This window comes from Festucalex cinctus, chromosome 4 (genome assembly GCF_051991245.1).
Source record: "Festucalex cinctus isolate MCC-2025b chromosome 4, RoL_Fcin_1.0, whole genome shotgun sequence".
Classification (NCBI taxonomy): Eukaryota; Metazoa; Chordata; class Actinopteri; order Syngnathiformes; family Syngnathidae; genus Festucalex; species Festucalex cinctus.
In genome coordinates, this window is record NC_135414.1 from 7,479,777 (window position 1) to 7,504,307 (window position 24,531).

Sequence of the window (24,531 nt, forward strand, 5' to 3'; positions counted from 1 at the left end):
CAGAAACAAACTGATGTGCAAAATCACGTCCCGCCTCTTCCGTGGCATATACCCCATAGTTTTCAGACTGGATTCGGGTTTGAATTTCCCACCCTGTTTGCGGATGTGACGTCATGTGTGCATTGTCTACGTGAGAAGGGAGTGTGCAGTTTCTAAAGTACTACACATTTATCCTTGCAATAATTAACTTCCCAAGTTTACTGACATAGATGATAAATGCACTTTGGGAATGAATCAGAAACAATTCTATACTTATTTGGTAATTGCCCTGTGTCATCAAAATTTTGGAAGGATTTGGGAAAAATATGTCAAGTCATCTTTATATAGCGCTTATGTGAGAAAACTGGACAAATTGCAATTTATATAAAATATCTAATTGCAAATTTTGTACTTGATGACAAGGCTTTATCCTTTGAGATCAGTCTTATGCTATTATTTGGCAAATTTTATTTACACAAAATAAGAATTTCCAAAATCCTTCCAATTTTCATATTTTTCTTACAGCCCAAAGCCAGCTGGGATAGACTCCAGCACCCCCACGACCGTTGTGAGCAATAAGCAGTTAAGAAGATGGATGGATGGATGGATGGAAGGATGAAAGCCCTTGAGTCATCTCTTAACCATCCATCCATCCATTTTCTTGACCGCTTATTCCTCACAAGGGTCGCGGGGGGTGCTGGCGCCTATCTCAGCTGGCTCTGGGCAGTAGGCGGGGGACACCCTGGACTGGTTGCCAGCCAATCGCAGGGCACACAGAGACGAACAACCATCCACACGCACAAGCACACCTAGGGACAATTCGGAGCGCCCAATTAAACTGCCATGCATGTCTTTGTAATGTGGGAGGAGACCGGAGTACCCGGAGAAGACCCACGCGGGAACGGGGAGAACATGCAAACTCCGCCCAGGAAGGCCGGAGCCTGGACTCGAACGGGAGTCCTCAGAACTGGGAGGCGGACGTGCTAACCAGTCATCCACCGTGCCGCTGAGTCATCTTTTAGTTGACTTTAATTGAATATTTATTGTGCCTTATGTTGTTACTTTCCTTGTCTCTTTATTATTAAATTAATTTGTATGTGTTCTTTATTTTCCTTATGTTGCAATCAGAGCTGGACTGGCCATCTGGCATATAGGGCAGATGCCCGTTGGGCCGGCCGATGCAGTGCTTTTTAATTATAACTTTCCTACATTTTACCCAAAGAGACTGGCCCAAAATTTAGAGGGACCAGTCTGTTAATCCATTTCAAATACAGATAGCTACCTAAAACAATCATCAATAAACATCAGTGGCAGAACTACATGTTAGACAAAAGTTGGGCCGGCGGGACTAATTCAAAATGCAACTTAAAGGGATCGTTCGGCTTTTTTAACATGAATCTCAATTTCATCCTCACCTCCCGTGTGTGCGATCAGCACTGACTTACCCCTGACAGCGTTCGGTGACACCAGTTCTGGTCCGGCGTTAGACGAGAGGAAAATAGTCCAGCAAGCTGGCTGGGGTGTCGGAAATAAAGCGTTTTTCTTCTAAAAACTATTTGTTTTCAAAAGTGTGATACATTTCCATCACAATACTCCTTTCCTGAAAAAAGTCAGACGCCATTACCGCCAGCCACTACTTTTCTGTTCGTTCGTATCACTGCGCGGCGCCCTGTAAACAGCGAATTGACGCACTGCTGCCAGCTGATCCTTCTGCCTGAAGTTGTTTGCCTTTTCGGCGGAAGTATCAGCTAGCTGGCTGCAGTGCGTCGGTTAGCGCTCTACAGGGCGCCGCGCAGTGATACGAACGAACAGAAAAGTAGTGGCTGGCGGTAATGGCGTCTGACTTTATTCAGGAAAGAGTATTGTGATGGAAATGTATCACGCTTTTGAAAACAAATAGTTTTTAGAAGAAAAACGCTTTATTTCCGAGACCCCAGCCAGCTTGCTGGACTATTTTCCTCTCGTCCAACGCCGAACCAGAACGCGTGTCACAGAACGCTGTCTGGGGTAAGTCAGTGCTGATCGCACACACGGGAGGTGAGGATGAAATTGACATTCATGTTAAAAAATCCGAACGATCCCTTTTAAGATATTGGCAAAAAATATCAATATATAATAATTATATCACTTTTACTAAAACAATAAATTAAATCTTTATAAAATGAAAAATTAAGACAAATGCAGCTACAAGAAATGGTCCTAAATTAACTTAAATTATAAGTTTGTTTACATTTGTACACAATAGGCTCACTAGGCAAATACATAGAAAACTCAATGTGTTTTCTCAAGTTAATGTGGAGTTCTTGTAGGTTGAAATGTGGACATATTTAGACAAACACACTGACAGGGTATGACATACAGTAGCTGTTCTTTTTCATAGTCCATCTCTCCATATTCATAAAGCAAATTCCCACTCATGTCAAGGATGAGCTGGAGTTAGATTTCTGCCACGCTTCATTTCAAGGATCGAGTTACTTTGAAATCTTAATTCTTGTGGTATCGGAGCATGGAGACTGTGCGGTCATATATGACTCGCTGGCATCATTTGGTCAAATGCAGTTGGTTGTTAAAGACTCATGTGACACAAGTCTTTGACAACCAAAATAGATTACACATGGAGGCGGTAATACATTTCTGCAGATTAAAAAAAACAAAAACAAAACAACAACAAGGTAGCAGAATGTAGCCTAGCTGAGAAGTATGCATAATTTATGCATGTTTAAATTAAACAAAAATAAGTTTAAAAAAAAAAAAAGTTACAATAAAACTACCTTGACAAGTACAGTTTATTCAAAAAGTTACTTTTGCAGGTCATTATAAAAAACAAAAAACAACAAAGTTGTTGTTCTTTTAGTGCTCTGAACTGTACCTACTACAATTTGGCACACAAGTAGAACAGCGAAAAAACGTGAATTTTAAATCAACGTCCTGATTTCGATGCAGTAAATGCTTAGAGACGCTGGGAGTCAGTATTTCCTGCATTATTTTTATGTACTAATCTGAGTGTACAGCAACATTGGTTAGCTTTATCTCACTGTTCGGACGTTATTAGATCAAAGTTGTTTTGTTTTCTTTTGGGGTTTTTTAACAGAAAAAAATATTGGAAAATTGCACGTTTAAGTTTTGTGCATTATACCGGAGCAAAATCGAGAAGGAAAAAATAAACTTCCTACCCCAGCACTTTCTTGAAGGTCACTATGTAATTATAACTTTAAATGAATATCAATTTGATAATTGTAATAGTAGTAGTAATAAATACAACCAATAAATCAATAATTAATTGCAATTTGAATTTATTCGCCTTAGGCCGTCCACCTCCACCTTCCAAAGTTGTCAATCCCGGAAATCAGGATTTGCGGAAGTACACGTACACATTCATGTAAACAAACCCCGATATACGTATGTACACAGCTTCGGTGCGTGTTTGTTATGTCACGCCTCAAACAAAAACCGTTTTGGGCGTTAAACGTTGTGACGTGTTTCATCGCATGTCGCTCAATGTTTCGGCGTCTTTCTTTCCTGTACGTACGGCGTGCTTTAATTTGACGATCGATGTGTGGTAGATTAGAACTGAGGGAAGGGAGACGGCAGTCGCACGCGTGACGTCGCCTGCCGGAGGAACGCAGAGGTGTTAACCAGGCTGAGGAGGAGCCGCAGAACGAGGAAGCGCCACTATTTCGACACAACTAAAAAATCAGCCAAACTCCTACCAACCTCGCCTAAAAGTTTTTTTTATTTAAAATTGTCTACCTTATTTTGGTTTGTTTTTGTTTTTACCTAAAGGGATGTTCAGTATGATATCGATGAAATTGCTTCTCACGTTTTGCTTAATTCACCACACCGCAGGTAAGTTTTGCAACAAATTCTCGGGTTGTTCAGAACTGTCTTTCTTGTCTTTTAATAGACTATGGGAAAATATATAAGCATTTATTTGTAACTACGCTTTGTTGATATCCTACAACCCTCCCCAAACACACAAAAAGGCAATAGAATTATGGAAAACATTTATTCAATGTGTTATCCATCTTAGTACATGTACCTGTACCAGTACGTGGTTTGTCCTCATAAGTACGACAATTCTGTGTACTAGTATAAATGTGTCTTAGTTACAGTATCACATGTAGTAGTTCTATTAGAGCACATGTCAATTTGTGTACAGTTTTGCTTCACTAGACACATGTAGCTGTCATACTAGTGAGAACAAAAAGTGTACTAGCATTAATATCAAAGCTCCAACAGTTTGTTTGTCGTTTGCGCATTTTCCCCCAATTGGCTTGTGATCAATTCAGGGTATACCCCACCTCTTCCCCAATGATAGCTGGGATAGGCTACAGCACACCCGTGACCCTAAGTGAGGCTAAGCCCTTCAGAAAATGGATGAAGGATATCAACTTAATGCTCAAATGACATTTTATAGTTCATTTACAGCAAAAGTATCACTTTGTAGTGGAAAAACATTACTAGAAAAGACAGTTTTAATACCAGCTAATCGATCTATTATGTTGAATTGTCTCACTAGTGAACACCAACAGCGTACTAGTACATGGACCTTAAATTGAATAAGATATGGATTAAATGCCCATATGGTTTGTCATACTAGGAGGCTAATTACGAATGTATGAAAACCCGCCTCATAGCGACTGTTTCTCATGCAAATAAATCACTCAAACAAATATTGTTGTGGCGGTAATCACAGCTAGAAACGCTTTTGACATGTGCTTACTGTAAATGTGGCCTAATGTCAGCATACTCCTCTAAATAGGTACTGTACTTCGTTCACTAGGTTTAACTGTGCATACGAGTCAATGCAAACGTTAAAACAAATAATTAAAAAAAACAGTACGTAATGCTCAGGGCGGCACGGTGGAGGAGTGGTTAGCATGTCCGCCTCCCAGTTCTGAGGTCTCCGGTTCGACTCCAGGCTCCGGCCTTCCTGGGTGGAGTTTGCATGTTCTCCCCGTGCTCGCGTGGGTCTTCTCCGGGTACCCCGGTCTCCTCCCACATTCCAAAGACATGCATGGCAGGTTAACTGGGTGCTCCGAATTGTTCCTAGGTGTGCTCGTGAGTGTGGATGGTTGTTTGTCTCTGTGTGTCCTGCGATTGGCTGGCAACCGGTCCAGGGTGTCCCCCGCCCACTGCCCAGAGCCAGCTGAGATAGGCGCGAGCACCCCCTGCGACCCTTGTGAGAAATAAGCGGTCAAGAAAATGGATGGATGGACGTAATGCTCAGATTTTTACTGACACTGTGTTTCTTTATGACAGTATTACAAGGATTTTCCTCCTTAAAAAGTATGTATAGGTGTTAACGACATATTTTTGGCTCGTCAAAAATGTGTTGTGAAATAAGTGTTTAATTATTAAAATGATTTAAAAAAAAACAACAAAAAAAGTTTTTCATCATGCGTGCTTCATCAATGCCCAGATGAGTACAAAGAACTGACTTTTTAACTGTGACTGCGCCTTCAGTGGGCTCCACGGTCTCTTGGGGAAACCTAGGAAAACTGAAAAAATTAAGTTTATTTGAGCGCACATATTCGCACGTGCACCATGCACGAGCTTGACACAGTGGTTGCAGTTACACCTTAGGCCAGAGAGTGGCAGTCATGCGTAAATAAAAGGTACAAACTCCACGAAGCACCTTTAACTTCAAACTTCTACTGCTGTGATTCTTCAACTTGAATGTTGTGTTCCCTGGAAGTATTACCATTACATTTAATATATTTATTCCCTGTGACCTAACCCTAAGCCTTTTAAATGCAAAAGTTGAAGTGCTGCTTTCTCAGTAAAATGAGCAAGCAAGATGAGTCATTGCTCAAGATCAGTACAGTGTTTATTGGAGTCCCACAGTTTTGTTTGAAATCCCATTTTATTAATCCCGTCACAGATATGTAGTAGTTATGAACAGTAAACCCATCGCCTACAGCTTCTTATTCTATCTACTTCAGGAAAGGCAGAGGAATCGGTTGTATGAAAGTCTTTTTTTTTTTTTTTTTGACAAGTTGCTTCGAGCCTGTAACAGCCTCTGCCTGTCAGGGCCTGGCTACATACATGGAAGCCTTTCAGTCAACCAACATGGCAAGGTGGAGTCTCTTGGCCTTTAGGATTAATGTTGATATGGTTACTCCTGTTTCATTTCTCAAGAGAAACTTCTCAAAAGGTGCATCCATATTATTATATGCTGTGAAATGTGAAGATGGTTAACCCAAATGGGCAATATTAATACCTGCACCCCACTCACTCATTTTGTTGTCTAATATGCAAAATATTGTTTGGATAATAATTGGTAGACAAATCGGAATAAAAACAAATATTGAATCGCTGAAGCCTTAACGATGACAATAACCAGCTGTTGACAATCGTAACCAAAATCCTTAAACTTTGATGTGCTGTATATCATGTGATCCTTGTTTGAGGTTTAAATAGACCACTATGTTGTGCTAGAAGACAGAACAAAGAACAATGAACTAGTCAATATGAATGCCAATAGGATTAAGTCTGGGGGCATGTGTGTAAACTCAACAAGCCTGTTAAGCATGCATGACCACTGAGTGATTGTACTAGCTGGCAACTAATACTATGTTATCCTCCAACAGACATAAGCACAGTGGCTTCTTCTTGGAGTAGTACTATAGTTATTTTTGTCTTTTAATCATACATGTTGTCATGTTAGTTATCAGTTGTTAACAAAATGTGATATACTTTGGGTGGTGATGATTTTGTCAAGTAACACAGAAGGTGTTCAGACAAGTAGTGTTTGAGTGCCTCAGATGAGGGATTTTCTTTTTCTTTTTTTTAATATATATATATATATATATTTTCTAAATTTCTGTCCGGTAAAATCACAGGTCATTTCACTGTTGATGTATGCCTTACTTGTTGATGTATCGTGTGACTGTATTTTTGTCCAGCGTTGTTGTCCGCTAGATCCTTGAATTTTTAACACCTATTCCTGTCTCTCCTAGAGATGGTTGTTTAATTTATACCAGTAGTTTCTGAAATACAGTGGTGCCTTGAGATATGAGTTTAATTCGATCTGTGACCATTCTTGTAACTCAAGAGTACTCATATCTTAAATCATTTATTGAAATGCCATTAAACTGCTGAAACCTCCCTAAATAAACCAATAAGGAAAATAATGGATACTTTAATGAAGAAAATAGTACTCCGTAATAATATATTTTACATAAACATGGAATAATTATTAGCGTACTGAATTTAACAGAATCATGCGATCACGGATGATGCTCCTGTAAGGGAGCACAGAATGGATTTGTTTATTTTTTGTGTTCTTTCAGTGTGTCTACATCACCTTTTGCGTTTTGTTGCAGCTCTGTTGCGAATACCCTTGAACAAATTCATTGGCCATTATGAGGGTTTATCCTACGACACCGAGGCCCTACACAATAGGCACCAGAGAGCCAAGAGGGCGCTCCTACCTCAAGACGAAATCCTGCACCTGAACTTCCATTCCCACGGCAGGTCAGTTGGAGAACATGCACACATCCATCGAATTTTCTCTCAGGCCCACACACATTGTGTGGCTTTCTGAATAGTATTTATTTATCTATCTACTTAGCTAGTGTCCAAATTAAATACAGCAAGACAAAAGTGTTGGTGTTGATCCAAATTAGGATTACTCAGTCTTGGTATTTTTGTGTTGGACTATTACAAATAGGGGTGTGAATTCCCTAGTGCCTGACGATTCGATTCGTATCACAATTCATAGGTCACGATTCGATTCGATACCGATTAATCCCAATACAAATTTGTAAAATCGATTGTTGCGATTTTTTTATTCAAATTTAGAAAATACTATTCAGTAGGGGTGTTAAAAAAAATCGATTCGGCAATATATCGCGATACTACAGCACGCAATTCTCGAATCGATTCAATAGGCAGCCGAATCGATTTTTTAACATCCATTTTTGATGGAAAAATATTCAACAAAACGTCTAACTTTCACACCTTAAGCATGGAAGAATGTTATATTAATGGAACATTTAGCCTTAATATTTTATTTCAATGCTGTTCAAACATGAAAAATGTTGTTAAACCTGTTTGTTACATACAGTGGCTCACAGTTATAAGATAATAATACATTTCCATACAAATCTTACAGTGTACATGTTAAAGTTTACTGAATGGTATTTTCTAAATTTGAGTAAAAATATCGCAACAATCGACTTGTAAATTCGTATCGGGATTAATCGGTATCGAATCGAATCGTGACCTATGAATCGGGATACGGATCGAATCGTCAGGTACTGGTCAATTCACACCCCTACTATTCAGTAAACTTGTGCATGTACACTGTAAGATTTGTATGAAAAGGTATTATTTATCTGAAACTTCAGTCTTATAACTGTGAGCCACTGTATTTAACAAACAGGTTGTAATCTGTTTCCTGTTTGAACAGCATTGAAATAAAATATTAAGGCTTAATGCTCCATTAATATAACATTCTTCCATGCTTAAGGTGTGAATCCTAACCCTAAGTAAGATGTTTTGTTGAATATTTTTCCATCAAAAATGGATGTTTAAAAATCGATTCGGCTGCCTATTGAATCGATTCGAGAATTGCGGGCTGTAGTATCGTGATATATTGCCGAATTGATTTTTTTTAACACCCCTAATTACAAATATTTTGATATATCAGATTTATGTTAAATAGCCTCAATTGCTGATGCTGACCAGGTAATTATATAATAAAGAAGCCAGTTAAGTTATTTGTTACTGGTAATTTACGTTGCCGTAAGATAACACAAAGATGTGGTCAAACTGGCTTGCCTTGTTTATTTTTTTCACAAGATAAAAACAATAGACACTATGGATGGCCATTCTACAAAATGTCCTTGGTCATCTATGGGGAACATTAATGATCTATTAATCAATTAATATAATAATTCACATCTATTTTTATGGAATGGGAGAATCATTGTCATTATGCAGTGGTGGAGGTCTGTGCTGATGTGCCTGAACTTCACAGGTTGGCAGAACAGTTGTTAAAAGTTGTGATATATCAACAAAACCTGGCATTTGAACAGGGGTGTGTAGACTTTTTATGACCACTCTTCATGCATAGTGAGGTATATAAAGGTAATTCTCTGGATACTTTGCCCTTTGCAGCATTGAGCAAATACCCTCTACTTTCCCCTTCACCCAGTCCATAGGAGGTTATCTACTTCCCCAAAACAGATGAATTTCCTGTTCACTTCTTCTCCTTCCTGTCACAGTTGGTGCAAACAAATGTTGGTGCGCATAGCTGACGCTGCTTGTATGAGATAATCTCAGGATCGTTCTGTGTAGCTTCTTCCGATTATGTCATTTTTGAAGTAGGCAGAAACAAAAGCAGTCTGAGATTGTATGTTCATACCACCACAGGGGGTTGTTTGTAACAAAACAGAAAAACCTTGTGATGCCCACTCACATGAATATTGGGGGGGGGGGGGGGGCTGTACCACATTATTAATTTGTTAAATCGTAATGTTATCTGTCATTAGTGGGCTGGTGAGTGACATCAGAAGCTCTGAGTCCAGTTCTAGTCACTGTGTCTTCTCCTTGAGAGTTCTTTGTGTTTGTATGTTTGACTGCTTGTAGTGTTCTATTAAGCGTTTAAGTCTTTTGATATATCCACAAATGAAAGAATGGCCCTCGCTGATCCAATAATTTCAGATCTGAGGGCAGGTTTAACACTCTCATTTATGTGGAAACATGTTCAGAGGCTTTCTGGATCGCTCTGCTTTCTGAGCAGTCTGACTGTCAGGTGATGATGTGGTTTCGGCTTGTGTGCTATGTCTGAATAATTTGATCAGTCAGCTGCTAGTGCGCATGCACATTTTTACAATATAAGTTCAAACACACTTTTCATCTTAGTATTAAAAGAGTCTGTGAGTTGATCAGTCTGAGGACTTGATCAGAATGTGAAGTTTTTCAATGACGTAGATCTCACTCTAATATGAAGAAAGTTTCTCTCACGCTCTAAATTCTTAACATGTCTTTGTTCAAATTCCCTTGTTCAGTTCTTAAGCATGTGAACCTTCCAGGATTGGGCAGCATGCCATCAAAATTTAATTTAGTAACAGGATGTGAAATCCCTCATGCTAATACCTATTATATGAAATGAATTTCAGAAGGAGTGCTTTGTTAGTCATTCTGTACTTGCAGTTTTAGGTTTAGTTTCTACTGCTTTCTCACTTCTCTTTCTAGTGACACAAACCTCGAAAGCTGCGGTATATATACCATTAGTAGACACAGATGTACTAATTGAAATCATAGTATTGATATCAACGTTATTTGCTATGTTAGTGTTTAGTAAGGAAGTATAGTGAGCAGTCATTTGCAGTGCCTCAGGTTTGAGCAAGTCCGTAGCTCATGTGCAACTTCATGTGATCTGGTGGGATGTGATTTGAAAGAGAGGATTATGAAAACTGAACTCTGACTATGTGCATGTGGTTATTCTCACGAGATACTCCACACACACACACATCGAGCAGTCGTGCAGACACAAACGACAAAGTAGTATTTCTTCCTTTAGTGAGTCAATTAGATTATGTATTCTTAGTCATTTTTCTGTAGAGGATAAAGAATATGTGACTGTTGTTATATTTTGGTTCAAACATGTTTGAAAAAACGCAACTATCGATTTTAATTGCGAGCCTGTCAATGGCGTTTTTGCATTGTTAGAATCAAGCTAAGCAGACTTTAATAAGGTAATGCTAGGTTTGTTTTAAAAGCATATGTAATTTTGTTTCAGTTTAGACCAAAACCAGAAAATTGTCATCATGTTGATAATGTTCAAAGAATTGTCTCTTACAGTTTTAATGCTATTAATACAATTTGTGTAAAGCGCTTTCTTTGCCCATGTGTGATGTGAAGTCAGTTGGTGCTAATAAGCTAGCTAATTGACAATTCTGAACATGCGGGCATTTCTTATATTTCACAATGCAAACACAATGCTTCATTTACATGATGTTAACAAATGGAGTATTGTACTGCGTTTGCCTGTGACTAACATAAAAACGAGGCAGTTTGTTAGCTTTCTTTTACTGTGAGTTGACCGCCATTTTCATTTAGACTTAAGCTTGGAATTGTCAATACTATCGATGAGCGTCATTTAAAGTTGGCTTGTTCGTGTTGGATAATTACACTACGAAATATAGTTGTTTATGTAACACAAGTTCATGTTATTGCATACATGGTAGATGGTGTAGGTGTTTTATGATCCTCTCCACTTAGAAGTGCTTTGCCGCCATCTTGTGCCATTCGACATGTTTAAACCCATTTTAGAGGGGCATATGTAGTTGGTGGATTTTGGCTACTCATGGCAGGGCTTGGTCCCTATTGAAAATGGTGGATGTTTACTGTCTATATAATATTGTTATTTGTTCTAATGACACATACTACTTGTATTCCACTTTTAGGCATTTCAACCTGCACATGACGAGGGACACCTCAATGTTTTCTCCGGATGTTGTCGTGGATGTGTCAGGAGAGGAGGGACCAATTGACATGTCGCATATCTACAGCGGCAAACTGTTGGGTAGGTCTATTTTCATTTTTTTTCCACAACAAAACATGCAAGCACATACTTCTTTTTGTTCTCGATGGCTTCCCATTTTGAGTGCCCCCCTGCTGTGTGTCTTCTGCTACGTTCAAATGAACACAATATCCTGTTTATCAGGTTTTTTTTTGTCTGAGACAGGACGGAACAGAATGAGACAGATACATTCTCTCCTTGTTCAGGGTCTTCCCTTACAATATTTATCTTCATGTTATCTGAGATGATCGATATAATATTAATCGTTGCCTTTTGCCTAAATGCGAAGCACACTGCAAAAAAAAACAAAAAAAACTTGACAATTGACAGGTTAAAACAACCCAAAAAATGCGCGTGCTTGAGACAGCATGCAGTAAGGCATAAATTCCTGAATCCCTCCTCTTGAAATTAAAACGACAACAGCGCCATTAAAAAAACAAGACGTGAGGTTTATATTTCAAAATCGTTGCCTTTTAGGGTGAGGATCAGTTTACATTTTGTGAAGAATGTAGAGACAATTTTGTGGTTTAGTAACATTGAGATTGAGGCAGCATGAAGTGATCCTATCTGCTGCTGTCATTTGCTAAATAATAAACCACAGGGCAAATAAGAAAATTTGTGAACATGTCACCCACATTATTTGAACTCTTTTTCATTTGTTATCCCTCGTGTTTCAGGTGAAAATGGAACACTGAGCCATGGATCAGTGATCAACGGACGATTCGAAGGCTTTATTAAAACCCAGCAGGGAATATATTACGTTGAACCCTCAGAAAGATACTTGAAGGGGAAGAATGCAAAATTTCACTCAATCATTTATCATGAGGATGACATAAGTAAGTACTATATATGCCCCTGTGTTGACTGTTGATGCTAAAAGCAACCCTAGGAGATTATTTTTAGGATTCCCTATATACACATAAATAAATAATCAAACCATGTTACAAGCTATACAAAGAAAAATAAAGTAGAGGTCAAACAAGAAATAAGTGAATATGACGAAATACTCACTCGAATGAAAATCATTCTAATAGCTACAAAAGACCCAATGGACTGCAGTGAGCAGAGAGTGCAAAGAGTGACGGGCCCCACCCTGCCTCAGGGCAGCCTGATAGCTAACCGATGAATAATCTGCCATGTACAGGCGTAAACGCAGGAATGTACACAGACTGTGAATGTACAGTAATACCTTGAGCGACGAGTCACCTGGCTGACGTATGATAAAGATGTGAGCCACCCCCCCCTTTTTTTTTCATGCTAAGCAAAAGATTTGAGCTTTCCCTGCTTGTGCAAACTAAATATAAAATAACAAGCATTTCACGTTAGTTAACCAAAAGCTACGTAACTGTCTGAATTTAGCTTAAGGCTAACACAAACTGCAAAACACCATAGATAGGCTCACAAAATTAGCTTAGACGGTGCAACAACACATGTAAACATAATATAACAATTGGAAGCATATATTCTTTATACTGTAAGAGAAACGGACAATATTACAGCAGTTTACTGAGCAATTTTTTGTATATATATTTGCATGTATTATAATGTGAATACATGAAGTCATGATGAAAAACTGTTTCTTTCCTGTTTAGTTATGTTAGTACTGTATGTTTTCTTTTAGAAATCAAATACATTTTTGACGCCGTTTTATAGAGTGCTCGAACAGATTAATGCCATTTCCATTCATTTCATTGGGGATATATGATTTGAAATACGAGTGTTTTGCATTATGGGCGTGATCATGATACAACTTAAACGTAAATCAAGGCACTATTGGACTTCCAAATCGCAGTCAGGCCAAATAACTATTTTGGATTCCTGGAAATGTGTCATGGCTTAGTGACAACATCCACGCACAGCAAGGATGCGCCCATGCTCCAGTTCTGAAAGCCTATTTATTTATTTTTCTTAGCTTAATGGAACTGAGTTTTGAGTCTGTATTATATAAATTAGCCGCACTGTTAGAATCGGGCAAATTCTGAACTCAAGCTTGCTTGCAGACATTTTTGTAAGTAGCCATCTAGCTATATCTTTATTTTGTTTTGGGCACTTGAAAGACAACAATTTGTATACAAGCAATCAAAAAATAAACTTATAGATCGGGCGCGCTGTCATTTCAGTACTTGCAGATAAGGAGTATTAATACTTGATAATTGCAATTATATCTTTTTTAATTTATTTTTATTTTAATGAAATTGTGTTCAAAAACACATTGGCAGCAAACGTGGCTCCTACCCAGGAAATGTTGATGTATTAGACCACATTACGAGTACTGTCCTGTATTTGTACAGAGGCACAGTATACCACATCCACAGTGACTAAGCTATATCTTAGATGAGCAGAAAAACACGTGGTTAAAAGCTTTAAGATTTCAGATTTGTGCTGATGGACTTCACACACAGTGCACCATTCATGACCATGTTTTCTGCCGATTTGCCAGCATATCCTCATAAATATGGCTCTGAAGGAGGCTGTGCTGATCACTCCGTGTTTGAAAGGATGAGGAAGTACCAGGCATCTGCAGTAGGCCCACCTGTCAAAGTAAGGGCCCTCATCTCACACATGATTAAATTAATCTTATCCAAGCAGCCTCACACGACCACTCGTGTATTCATTATTTTTGTCTCCGATGTTCATTTGTTAAGAGTGCAAATAGTGATGTGGTAGACAACAGAGATTACGGCCCTGTAGTTTTAAGAAGAAAGAGAGCAACAGCGGAAGATAAAAACACCTGCCAGCTCTTTATTCAGACCGACCACCTTTTCTACAACTACTATGGCTCTCGAGAAGCTGTCATTGCACAGGTATTATCACATAGACAAGAGGGTAATAATTGTGTTGTCTTTATAATGCCCTATTTTTTTTTTTTGACAATTAATCTAAACCTCACAGATCTCCAGCCATGTTCAGGCAATAAACTCCATTTACCAAATCACAGACTTCAATGGCATCCGAAATATCGGCTTCATGGTTAAAAGGATCAGGGTGAGTCTCGGGACTAATAGTAATTTTGTGTTGACTTCTATACCTGTATAAAGTACTCCGATACTGAAAATGTACCCTGTGCAACACGATTTGTGATGATTGTTCATGTAGACCAAGTTTGTCTTTGCATAAGAATCATTTCTGTCCTGATTGACGACCTGACCTCTCAGATAAACACCACAAATGACCAGAGAGACAATCCTTTTCGTTTTGATAACATCGGAGTGGAGAAGTTTTTGGAGATCAACTCTGAACAGAACCACGATGACTACTGCCTGGCCTACGTCTTCACTGACAGGGACTTTGACGACGGCGTCCTCGGCTTGGCTTGGGTCGCCGCACCCTCAGGTTGGTCACATACAGGCAGTCTGGATGATAGGAAGTTACCTCATATCTAGCTACCACTATGGGTTTATGCTTGTTAAAAATCTGTTTCATATTCTCATCTAGAATGTTTTTTTGACCTGCTGCTGGAGAATTTGATGTGCTAATGCTAACCATCACTGGAAACTGGCCTCTGTGTGCAGTAACATAATCAGTCCTTGTTGCTCTGAACACAGGAAGCTCAGGAGGCATCTGTGAGAAAAACAGACTGTACGCTGATGGGAAGTTGAAGTCCCTGAACACTGGCATTGTCACCGTGCAGAACTACGCCTCGCACGTGCCTCCCAAGGTGTCGCACGTCACCTTCGCCCATGAGGTCGGACACAGCTTTGGCTCTCCTGTAAGCGCAAACACACCAAACACTCAAGCCGCTGGCACTTGTGACATTAATCTTTTGGCATTTGTAACCAACAACATGATATGTGTATATTGGCAGCATGACTCTGGGCTCCAGTGCACCCCCGGAGCGTCTTCCAATCAAGCCCTAAAGGAGATGGGCAATTATATAATGTATGCACGAGCCACCTCAGGAGACAAGATCAACAATAACAAGTTTTCGTCGTGCAGCATTGGAAATATGAGTGCCGTTTTGAGAACGAAAAAGGATGACTGTTTTGTTGGTAAATCCAGTACTAATGCTGCTCATCAATTGCATTGTAGACATATTTACGCCATTCCTTGTTTTGTGTTTGCTGAGCTACACTCTGACCTCGTAACTCATTCACTACCAGCCGTCTTCAGAACATACCGTTTTAGAACATTTTGACTCCTCTTCCAAGACCAACAGAATATTATGATGTAAGGGCCCAAACTACCCAAAGAGAGTGCATTGCAAAAGCAGATGAATCAACTTTTAAGTGAATGGTTTATTCAAATAGAGTTGCTCAAAAGGAAATGTGAAATGTAAATATTTTCTGTAAAAAGGGGTAGAAAATGTAAGATTTTGTCACTCTTCTCCTGTTAGATTTATTTGAATATACACTAAAAGGGAAATTTAAATGTGAAATGTAAATATCTCCTGTAAAAAGGGGACAGAACTCCTTTTCATTGAAAAAAAATAAAAATACTTGTGTATTTGTATTGACCCTGCGATTGTCTGGCAACCAGTCCAGGGTGTCCCAGAGCCAGCTGAGATCGGCTCCAGCACCCCCCGCTACCCTTGTGCGGAATAAGCGGTCAAGAAAATGAATGGCTGGATGTGTTTACCACCATTGTTATGAAGCCTCTAATAGGCACTGGTGCAAGCAATTACTTTCGAAGGTAGATTTTTGAAATGGAAGTATTATTGAAATGAAGTCCACCTGTATGCAGTAAATCACATGAGCGTTGGGTATATATGCACCTGAAAGACCTCGGAGACTGCAACAACTACAAGCAATTGACACCAATAACCCAACACTACCATGAAGACCAAGAAACTCTTTAAACAAGTCAGGGACAAGGTTGCTAAGTCCTTCAGGAGCACCATCAAATTCAATCAAGTGAAATAGAAAAAATCTAGCACAAATACTTTTCTATCCATTTCTCATTTTACTTTCAACTTGGACTGTTTTGATCTAATAAAATTCAGTTTATTTTATTTTATTTTTTTTATTAGTGTTTGTAATGTGTTTGCAACGCACTGTAGGCTGGTTTCACCAACACTTGTTTGTCATTGACTTATAAGTGGAAAAACAAGCTTTTTGTGAAAAGCCATCTCATAAAACAACTGTAGAATGGCTTCTGATGTCAACTGTGAAATACGCGTGAGCAAAGTTGATTCACCTTTTTAAATGGTGTTCGTCATTCATGCGGTGACATGTACTGTTTATACAATGCATGTACATACTCTTATTTGAGTGTGAGGTCCGACTTCCAACATGTTTGAGTTTCTCGTCGATGGAAGCAGGTCATCACCCTCTAATCTACTCAAAAGTGGTCAGACGTTTACAAACCTGAACTCTTCCACGCCTACCCATTGGAAAAGCATTTCACATTCATGCCATTGAACCGAATTTAGGACTATTGATGTCCATGGCAGTGAATGAGTTAATTGGCCCGCTGTGGTAAATAATTTTTGTCAACCATTTGTTGGGATTTGCTTTTCATTTTGTTGTGTCTGGATGTGCAGTGTCCGGAGAACCGATCTGTGGCAACGGAATTGTGGAAGAGGGAGAAGAGTGTGACTGTGGCTACAGTGATCAGTGTACAGACCCGTGCTGCTATAACGCCAATGAAGATGAGGGCAAAAAGTGTAAACTCCAACCTGGAAAGATCTGCAGGTCAGTTGTGATCACGCACGGTTACCACCAAGTGCGCCAAGTGATTATTAAAAAAAACAAAAACAAAAATTTAAAAAAAAAACAGCACCAACTTCTGTTTTTCAGAGTAACTTTTTTTTGGGTCCTCTGAACTCCAAATGACTTGGTGCAGACCTGTATATATGACTGGATAGCCGATAGCCCATACACGCCAGTGCAAGCCGTTGAAGTCATAGGTCGGCCATCTTGTTACTCCCACGTCGCAAGCAGACTGCTGTATAAACTATACGGAATACAGTGTTCCCTCGTTTTCCGCTGGGGTTAGGTTCCAAAAAATACCCGCAATAAATGAAATCCGCGAAGTAGTTAGCTTTATGTTTTACAACTCTTATAAATGTTTTAAGGCTCTAAAATCCCCGACCGCACAATTTATACACTTTTCTCATTGAGACATTTACATGTTCTCACATTTTTCTCTTGTTCAAACATTGACAATGTTCAAACCTTCATAAATATTCTAAAATGGGTATATTACTGTAAAAAAATATGCAAAATTGCACTTAAAAAAAAAACGAGATACAGCGAGACCGCGAAAGGTAACCGCGTTATAGCGAGGGAAGACTGTACGTACAGATCAGACATATGCAGCTCGTTGGCAGTTAGTAAAAGGCCAGAGGCGGGGTGGGGGGTTTGTGCCGGGGTGGTCACTAAGATGGCCGCCCTGTGACTTTAAAGGCTTGCACTGGCGTGTATGGGCTTTCGGCTATCCAGTCATAAATACAGGTCAGTGGTCTGAAACAAATCACTTGGAGTTCAGAGATCCCAAAAAAAATTACTCCGAAAACAGTAGGCGGTGCTCTGTTTTTCTGAATTATTTTTGTTTTTGTTTTTTGGAATAATTTTTTTTTCTGTTTTTCTGAATTATTTTTTTCCCCTCATTTTTTCGGAGTAATATTTTTTTCCTGTTTTTCGTAATAATTTTTTTCATGTCTTTTGGAATAATTTTTTTATGACAGAAAAAAAATATTCAGAAAAACAGGAGATTTATTTTTCAAGTGAATGCAATACGCTTCCGTACAAATGAGCTTTCAGAGTACAGTTATATATATATATAAAAATTTTTCTTTGAGAATTGTACTTTCCATGCACAAAAATAAAACTAACAAAAACTAAACTAAAATGAAGCATTTATGAAAAAATAAAAACTAATACAAAAATCACAAACTTGTTCTCAAAACTAATTTAGAGCTCAACTGAATTAAAAAAAAAAAAAAATCAAGTAAAAACTAACTAATGAAAAATCCAAAATATGACCCGGAAGACTACTAAAGGAGCTAAAGCTATCAACTCGTCTACACAGCTGGTAGTGGATAAGGGTTTGCGTACCTAAATTGTACTTTGGCTACGAGAACAAATGCAAATCCGTGTCTGTCTAAAAATATTTCCCTGCAGTCCAAGCCAAGGCCCATGCTGCACTGAGGAATGCTCTTATAAGAACACAATTGCAAAGTGCAGGATGGAGTCCGAGTGTGCTCTTCATGGCATGTGCAGCGGAACCTCTGCTCAGTGTCCCGCTTCCCAACCAAAGGACAACTACACTGCTTGCCATGAGGACACACAAGTGTGCATCAGTGGGGTATGTGACCTTCAATTTCACTTCATAATTGACTTCATTGATTTAAGTTAGCCTTCTTCTCACCACTTATTTGGAGCAGGTGTGTTCGGGTTCCATTTGTGAGAAATACGATCTCGAAGAATGCACGTGTGTTATCGAGGACCAAAAGGATGAGGCGAATGAACTGTGTCATGTGTGCTGCATGGAGAAAAGTGAGTCGATAGCAAAACGGTCTTTAGATGTGAAAGCTTTAAAGATGTGGATATTCAGGAAACAAATCCTCTTTCTGCCCTCAGTGAACCCAAGCACCTGTAGAAGCTCGGGCTCGGAGAAATGGGCCAAATTCTTCAACAGAAAGATCACCAATCTGCAGCCCGGCTCACCGTGCAATGACTTCAAGGGCTACTGCGACGTGTTCAGGAAGTGTCGTCTGGTGGATGCCGACGGGCCTCTGTCCAGGCTCAAGAAAGCCATATTCAATGCAGAAATCTATGAGTCCATTGCGGAGTGGATCGTGGTGAGTGTCTAGGATATGATGATCATGACACATCTCTAAATGTATCATACTCTATGTTTTAGTGTTCCTTCCATATTGTGGCTGTCTTGCAGGATCACTGGTGGGCCGTGCTTTTGATGGGGATCGCTCTGATTTTGTTAATGGCCGGCTTCATCAAGGTCTGCAGCGTCCACACCCCCAGCAGCAACCCCAAACTGCCTCCTCCAAAGCCACTGCCAGGTATTATCTATTGACTTATTGTTGGATGATTAATATTGACACAATAGTTCCCCCCAAGACTCCATAAAAGGTTATTGCGCATTTGTTGACATACCTCATCGGGAGTCCGTCGGGCTGATTCGTCCCCTCTCTGTGCATCTCGCCGCTCACACCTGGCGTATAACGGCTTTTGAAAACTGTAAACGGTAGCGCTAATGGTTGCCAAGTAGCGCTAATGCTAGCCAGCACAACCATGCCAGTCAGCTTACGACTATCTTTCTTTGGTGCTATTTTCGTACCATTTCATGGATTTCATTGCTTGTTTATTGGATGTGCGAACATCCGATACACTCACTAGGAACTTAAACTGGCAACCAGCACAAGGTATGTTTCATGTGCTAGAATTGACAGCGAGACTAGCGTACCGAGTCTGTATCTCTCCAATGCAAGATCTCTGGTGAATTGGCTGATTACCAGTTTGACGATTGACCATGGTTTTATAAAGTCAAGTTTTTAATAACCGCTAATACTGGTTGTCACTGAGTAAGCCGCCGCCTCTTTGAAGGTAATTGTCTCCAATTATTTTTTTCCCCCCTTTTCATTGAGCAGAGACCAGTTTCATGGACGAAGTGGGAGTGAGCCAGACATAAGCGACATTGCAGATTCCTTTTTGCTCTGATTAATGTGCATTGTCCTAAAAAGAAAAAAACAGAAGGTTAAAATTTTAGTTTACATGATACATGTTTCTAATGCACCAAATATTCTATATTAAATAGATTGTGGTCAATTGATTTTATTTTTTTTTAACAAATATTTGGAAAAGGGTCATTTTACAGGAGTAATTTTAATGCTATAATGTCACGCTTTTTTCCCCTCATGTTTATCATACCTTAAGAATCTAATGCCAACCTATGTCTGATAGAGATCTTGCAATGGAGAAATTACAGCTCGCTTAAATTGCTATATTGCACATTCATACCTGTACAAACACTATCTGCATCATCATATACGACTCATTTAATAACTTCAGCTTTTATTTAGGAGAATACATATCAAATCAGATGAAAAAAAAAACATGAATTGCGCCAAGGTACCTATTTTACATTACAAAAATGGGTAACTAACCATCAAATAAAATTAGTCTTTATGCTGTATGTGCATTATATGTATTATACTGCCCCCTGGTGGCCAAGAAACGCGCAAATCTCATCTTAATCTTCCCTGTGGCTAGTCAGACTTTAACAGTAACAGTAATCAATTTTAACGTGTGAAAGAAGCTTACTAGTTTTACTTTATGTGGTTCTGTATAAATATAAGTGGATTTGCTGGAAACCGTTTAGCCACTGATAAAGCAAGTGTAACTGAACTGTGCCATTGTTACCTTGTAGGTACCTTGAGGAGAAGGCAGCAGCGGGCCCGCGAACAAAGGTACGCGCCGCAGCATTATCGCCATGGCAGACAAGAGGACTACCAAATGGGTCAGCTGAGGCCCTGAGATTTTTTTTCTAGTGCTTACACAGGAAGCACTTCACTCCCAATGAGTTCCTACCTTTCCTGTAAGCCTTAAGAAGAGGTGCAACCAAATACAAGCGTTTGGCGTGATGCAACGCCAAACAAGTTCACTGGAGCCCTGTGTGCTGTGATAGCCAGCTTACCATAGAATTCCTATGGAAAAGACCTTCATATCCTATGTGCACTTAATGTGACTGTTTTTAACCAGAGAGAAATAGGAAGCTTGACTTTCATTGGCCTCTCTTCAACTATCCTTCCAACTGTACTTTTTTTTTCTTCCCACGATGAGACCGCAGTCGGACTGCAAGTAAAACGCAGCATTTTTCTGCCAATCAACCCTGAGACGTCGTTGCTGCCAATCACACTATTCAAACGTCTCATTTTTATATTCTTCCCATGGATTGTACACATTTTTCTATACGCCCCTCCTGTCCAGTATTGGAACAATGAGGCCAACTTTTTTTCTCTATTTCTATTTTTGCTGTCGACTGAAATATTTTGGTTTGACACTGAAAGTGAGATTTCACGTCTAATCTCCAGATATTTACATATGACCAGGGTTCTAATAGATTTGGAATTGTTTATTAAGTTTTTCACAGCGTCCTTCATTGCTTTCCGCTAATTTTGAATACAGTTTTGTAGCCAAAAAAAGTGACCTTACCCATAATGCATCAGTGAAATAGATTCAAACTATTAATTTTTGCAGCTTTTTGGTCAGGAAAGCTGAAAAAAAAAATCCCATCACTATGTATTGAATTAAGGGCCAAAGAGGAAAGCAAAGAAATGTTTTGCTATATTAATAGTTCCCCTTCCTTGTGATTGACTTTATAGTAATTAAGCTTTATTTTTGTAGCACTTCAGATACAAAGTGATTCACGGTGTTAAAAACAGAACAGAACATAAAAATACATCAGGAGAAATAATGTCAACACTATAGAACTAGAACACACTCTTAAACAAGTGAGTTTTTGTTTTAGCGTTTTAGAACTCCTCTAAAGGCTCTACCCCAAGTGCAGTCCTCTATTTTCTGTTGCGCCCCTCTTAGGAAGAACACATTTTATGCCACCCAACACACTGCGGTGACTATAAATAGTATCATTCGTCTATAAAATTGAGTTACATTGTGTCCTTATTAACATTAAAGAAAACAAAAAATAAATATTGATCAACTAAGCACAAAAAACATTTTTTTTCTTCTGTCACAGAGAAGAAAAAAAAGTGCATCAATTTGCCTGAAAAAAAATAAAGGAGTGCGCCACTGCCACGTACTGTGGTGGATGTGCAATTAAACTATTGTATAACCACTTTGTACAGGACTGCCCTAGCCCGCCCACCTTTCAGGTTAAAAAAAAAAAAGAAAAGAAAAAAGTAATATTGTAAGTTACTAACACTTTGAATATTAGCATCTCACATATAAGGAATTTGAAACCAGCTCCTAAACTTCTAGCTTTGCTCCCTTTCCACCTGGTCTCCTGAACACACAGTATGTCCACCTTCCTCCTCTGCATCATGTCAACCAGCTCCCTCCCCTTTCCTGTCATACTTCCAACATTCAAAGTCCCTACTCTAACTAAGTCCTAGACTCGTGGTGTTCCTCTTCTCTTTCTTCCTACGAACACACCTTCCTCCTCTCCTTCGACCAACAGTCGTCCAATTTCCACCAGCACCCTGTAGGTCAACAGCACCGATGGCGGTCGTTGTTAACCCGGGCCACGACCGATCCGGTATGGAAGTCATTTGATTTGCATGTTTGGTTTGGCCAAAGTTTTACGTCGGATGCCCTTCCTGACACAACCCTCTGTATTTATCCGGGCTTGGGACCAGCACAAGAAGACACTGGCTTGTGCCCCCTCGCGGCTACATTTTAAATGTATTACACACAAGTTCAATAATATTGTAAAGCAATTTTTATAGATGCAATTCAAATGTACAAGTACTATAAAGTTAAATACAACTGAGCTGTGATCTATTGGAGCCCTGCGCACCATTAGTGGTACTCATGCCACACTACTGTAACGTTATGTATCCCATACCCAGAAATAAAATCTGAGATGTTTGGTATTTTTAGTCCACAGCAAAAATGAAGAAAATTGCACCAGTACTCTCCAATGCTTTTAGACTTGTGTACAAACCTACATTTGTCATGCCTGACTTAAAACACTCTCCAAATCATTCATCTTGCGTCGCAATATTGGCAAGCAATTCCAAATCGAAACCTTTTGTTTTTTTACTTCTCCACATGCAAAGATTGCAAACGCACCCGAGTGCAAATTTATGAAGCCTTAAGAATGTGACTGCTTCCATTTATCACTCATCTTTGTTCTGGTTACCCCAGTTGTGCAAAAATGTGCCTATGAGAGACCACACATGAGACATTTAAGTTTGTTTAATCTATCATGCTGGATGGAGGAAGTGCAAGTGCCAGTTAGCAATTGTTGTCAGTGCACTGCAGTTTGTGTGTGGATTGTTACTATGCAGAAAAAGTGCCTTTTTATTTTTTCCATCAAATGGATACAGACTCGATGCGTGTGGGGAAAATTGACATTTTATGATGCTGGATTTTTATAGGTACCATGCTTAAGCCAATTGTATGTGAAAATATTTCAAGCATTTTGTTAATGTGTTTCTACACTGGAGTTTGTCTGAGCGAAAAACAATCCAAAGTGGTGACAATTGCTGCACTACCTGCCTGATGTTTTTTGTACTGTAAACTCAATGCGATGCGCAATGTTTTGTTTTTCCTTTGAACTACTTGAAATGCATTAACCCTTTTGAGGGTGGCGTTTAAAAATGTAATTGTAACCCATGAAAACTGCTTTAAAATAAACATTTACTGGATGGAATGGGGTCTCATTCTATACCTAACATGAAAGATATAGTTAAAAAAAAAAAAGTTTTTGACAAGGGAGCAATTTCATGATTTTATGTAAGTTTTTAAGTGTTAAAGATATATGTGTGCGTGCGAATAAGGATCCCAGAGCAGATAATCCGAGACAAATAACGATACTTTAATTTAACAAAGGGCGCATGGAAAAAGTTCCAAGGAAGCAACAACGTACAAAGTAGCAAAATAATAAAACTATACAGCATGAGTACCAAACAACGGAGAGTGCGCAGAAGGACTAAACCGCCGCGAGCAAGATAAAGGAGGAAAACTACTAGGCGTCTAAAAGTAACTAAAAGAGCCGAAGAGCAACTAAGGACGCGCGCGTGGACAAAACCGCTGCGGACCGGAGAATACGTCATAAAACAAAACGTAGCAAGGCGAGGAACGAGTGGTCGCGTTGGCAGCAAGCAAGGGAGCAATGCAGAATAGCCCGACGTCTCCTGTCTACCGACACCCGGCTTTTAAACCCCTGCTGATTACAAAGTGACAGCAGCAGGTGCGCCGTGGTAGACACCGCCCCTCTGGCACCATGGCAACTTCAACAGAAAACAAACTCAACAAGATAGCCTAAACATAACATTAAGGGCTTGCTGCAGCGGTTCTCAAAACTTAAACCAAGTCCCACCTCAATACTTCGTGACCAAAGTGAAAATACTGTTGAGTAATAAGCCCAAGTGT

The 24,531-nt window shown here is 39.3% G+C and overlaps 1 protein-coding gene across 1 annotated transcript; it reads left to right on the forward strand.

The window, feature by feature from the left end:
* The first annotated feature begins 3,373 nt into the window (after positions 1 to 3,373).
* Positions 3,374 to 23,809, forward strand: adam10a (ADAM metallopeptidase domain 10a). Its single transcript, XM_077518536.1, has 16 exons — positions 3,374 to 3,825; positions 7,308 to 7,458; positions 11,400 to 11,518; positions 12,193 to 12,351; positions 13,956 to 14,056; positions 14,161 to 14,319; positions 14,408 to 14,500; positions 14,671 to 14,848; positions 15,061 to 15,224; positions 15,321 to 15,504; positions 16,995 to 17,145; positions 18,577 to 18,760; positions 18,840 to 18,951; positions 19,036 to 19,256; positions 19,349 to 19,475; positions 20,843 to 23,809. The coding sequence occupies exons 1-16, from the start codon at positions 3,765 to 3,767 to the stop codon at positions 20,947 to 20,949; spliced, it is 2,271 nt and encodes a 756-aa protein (XP_077374662.1). The 5' UTR covers positions 3,374 to 3,764; the 3' UTR covers positions 20,950 to 23,809.
* Positions 23,810 to 24,531: the final 722 nt, after the last annotated feature.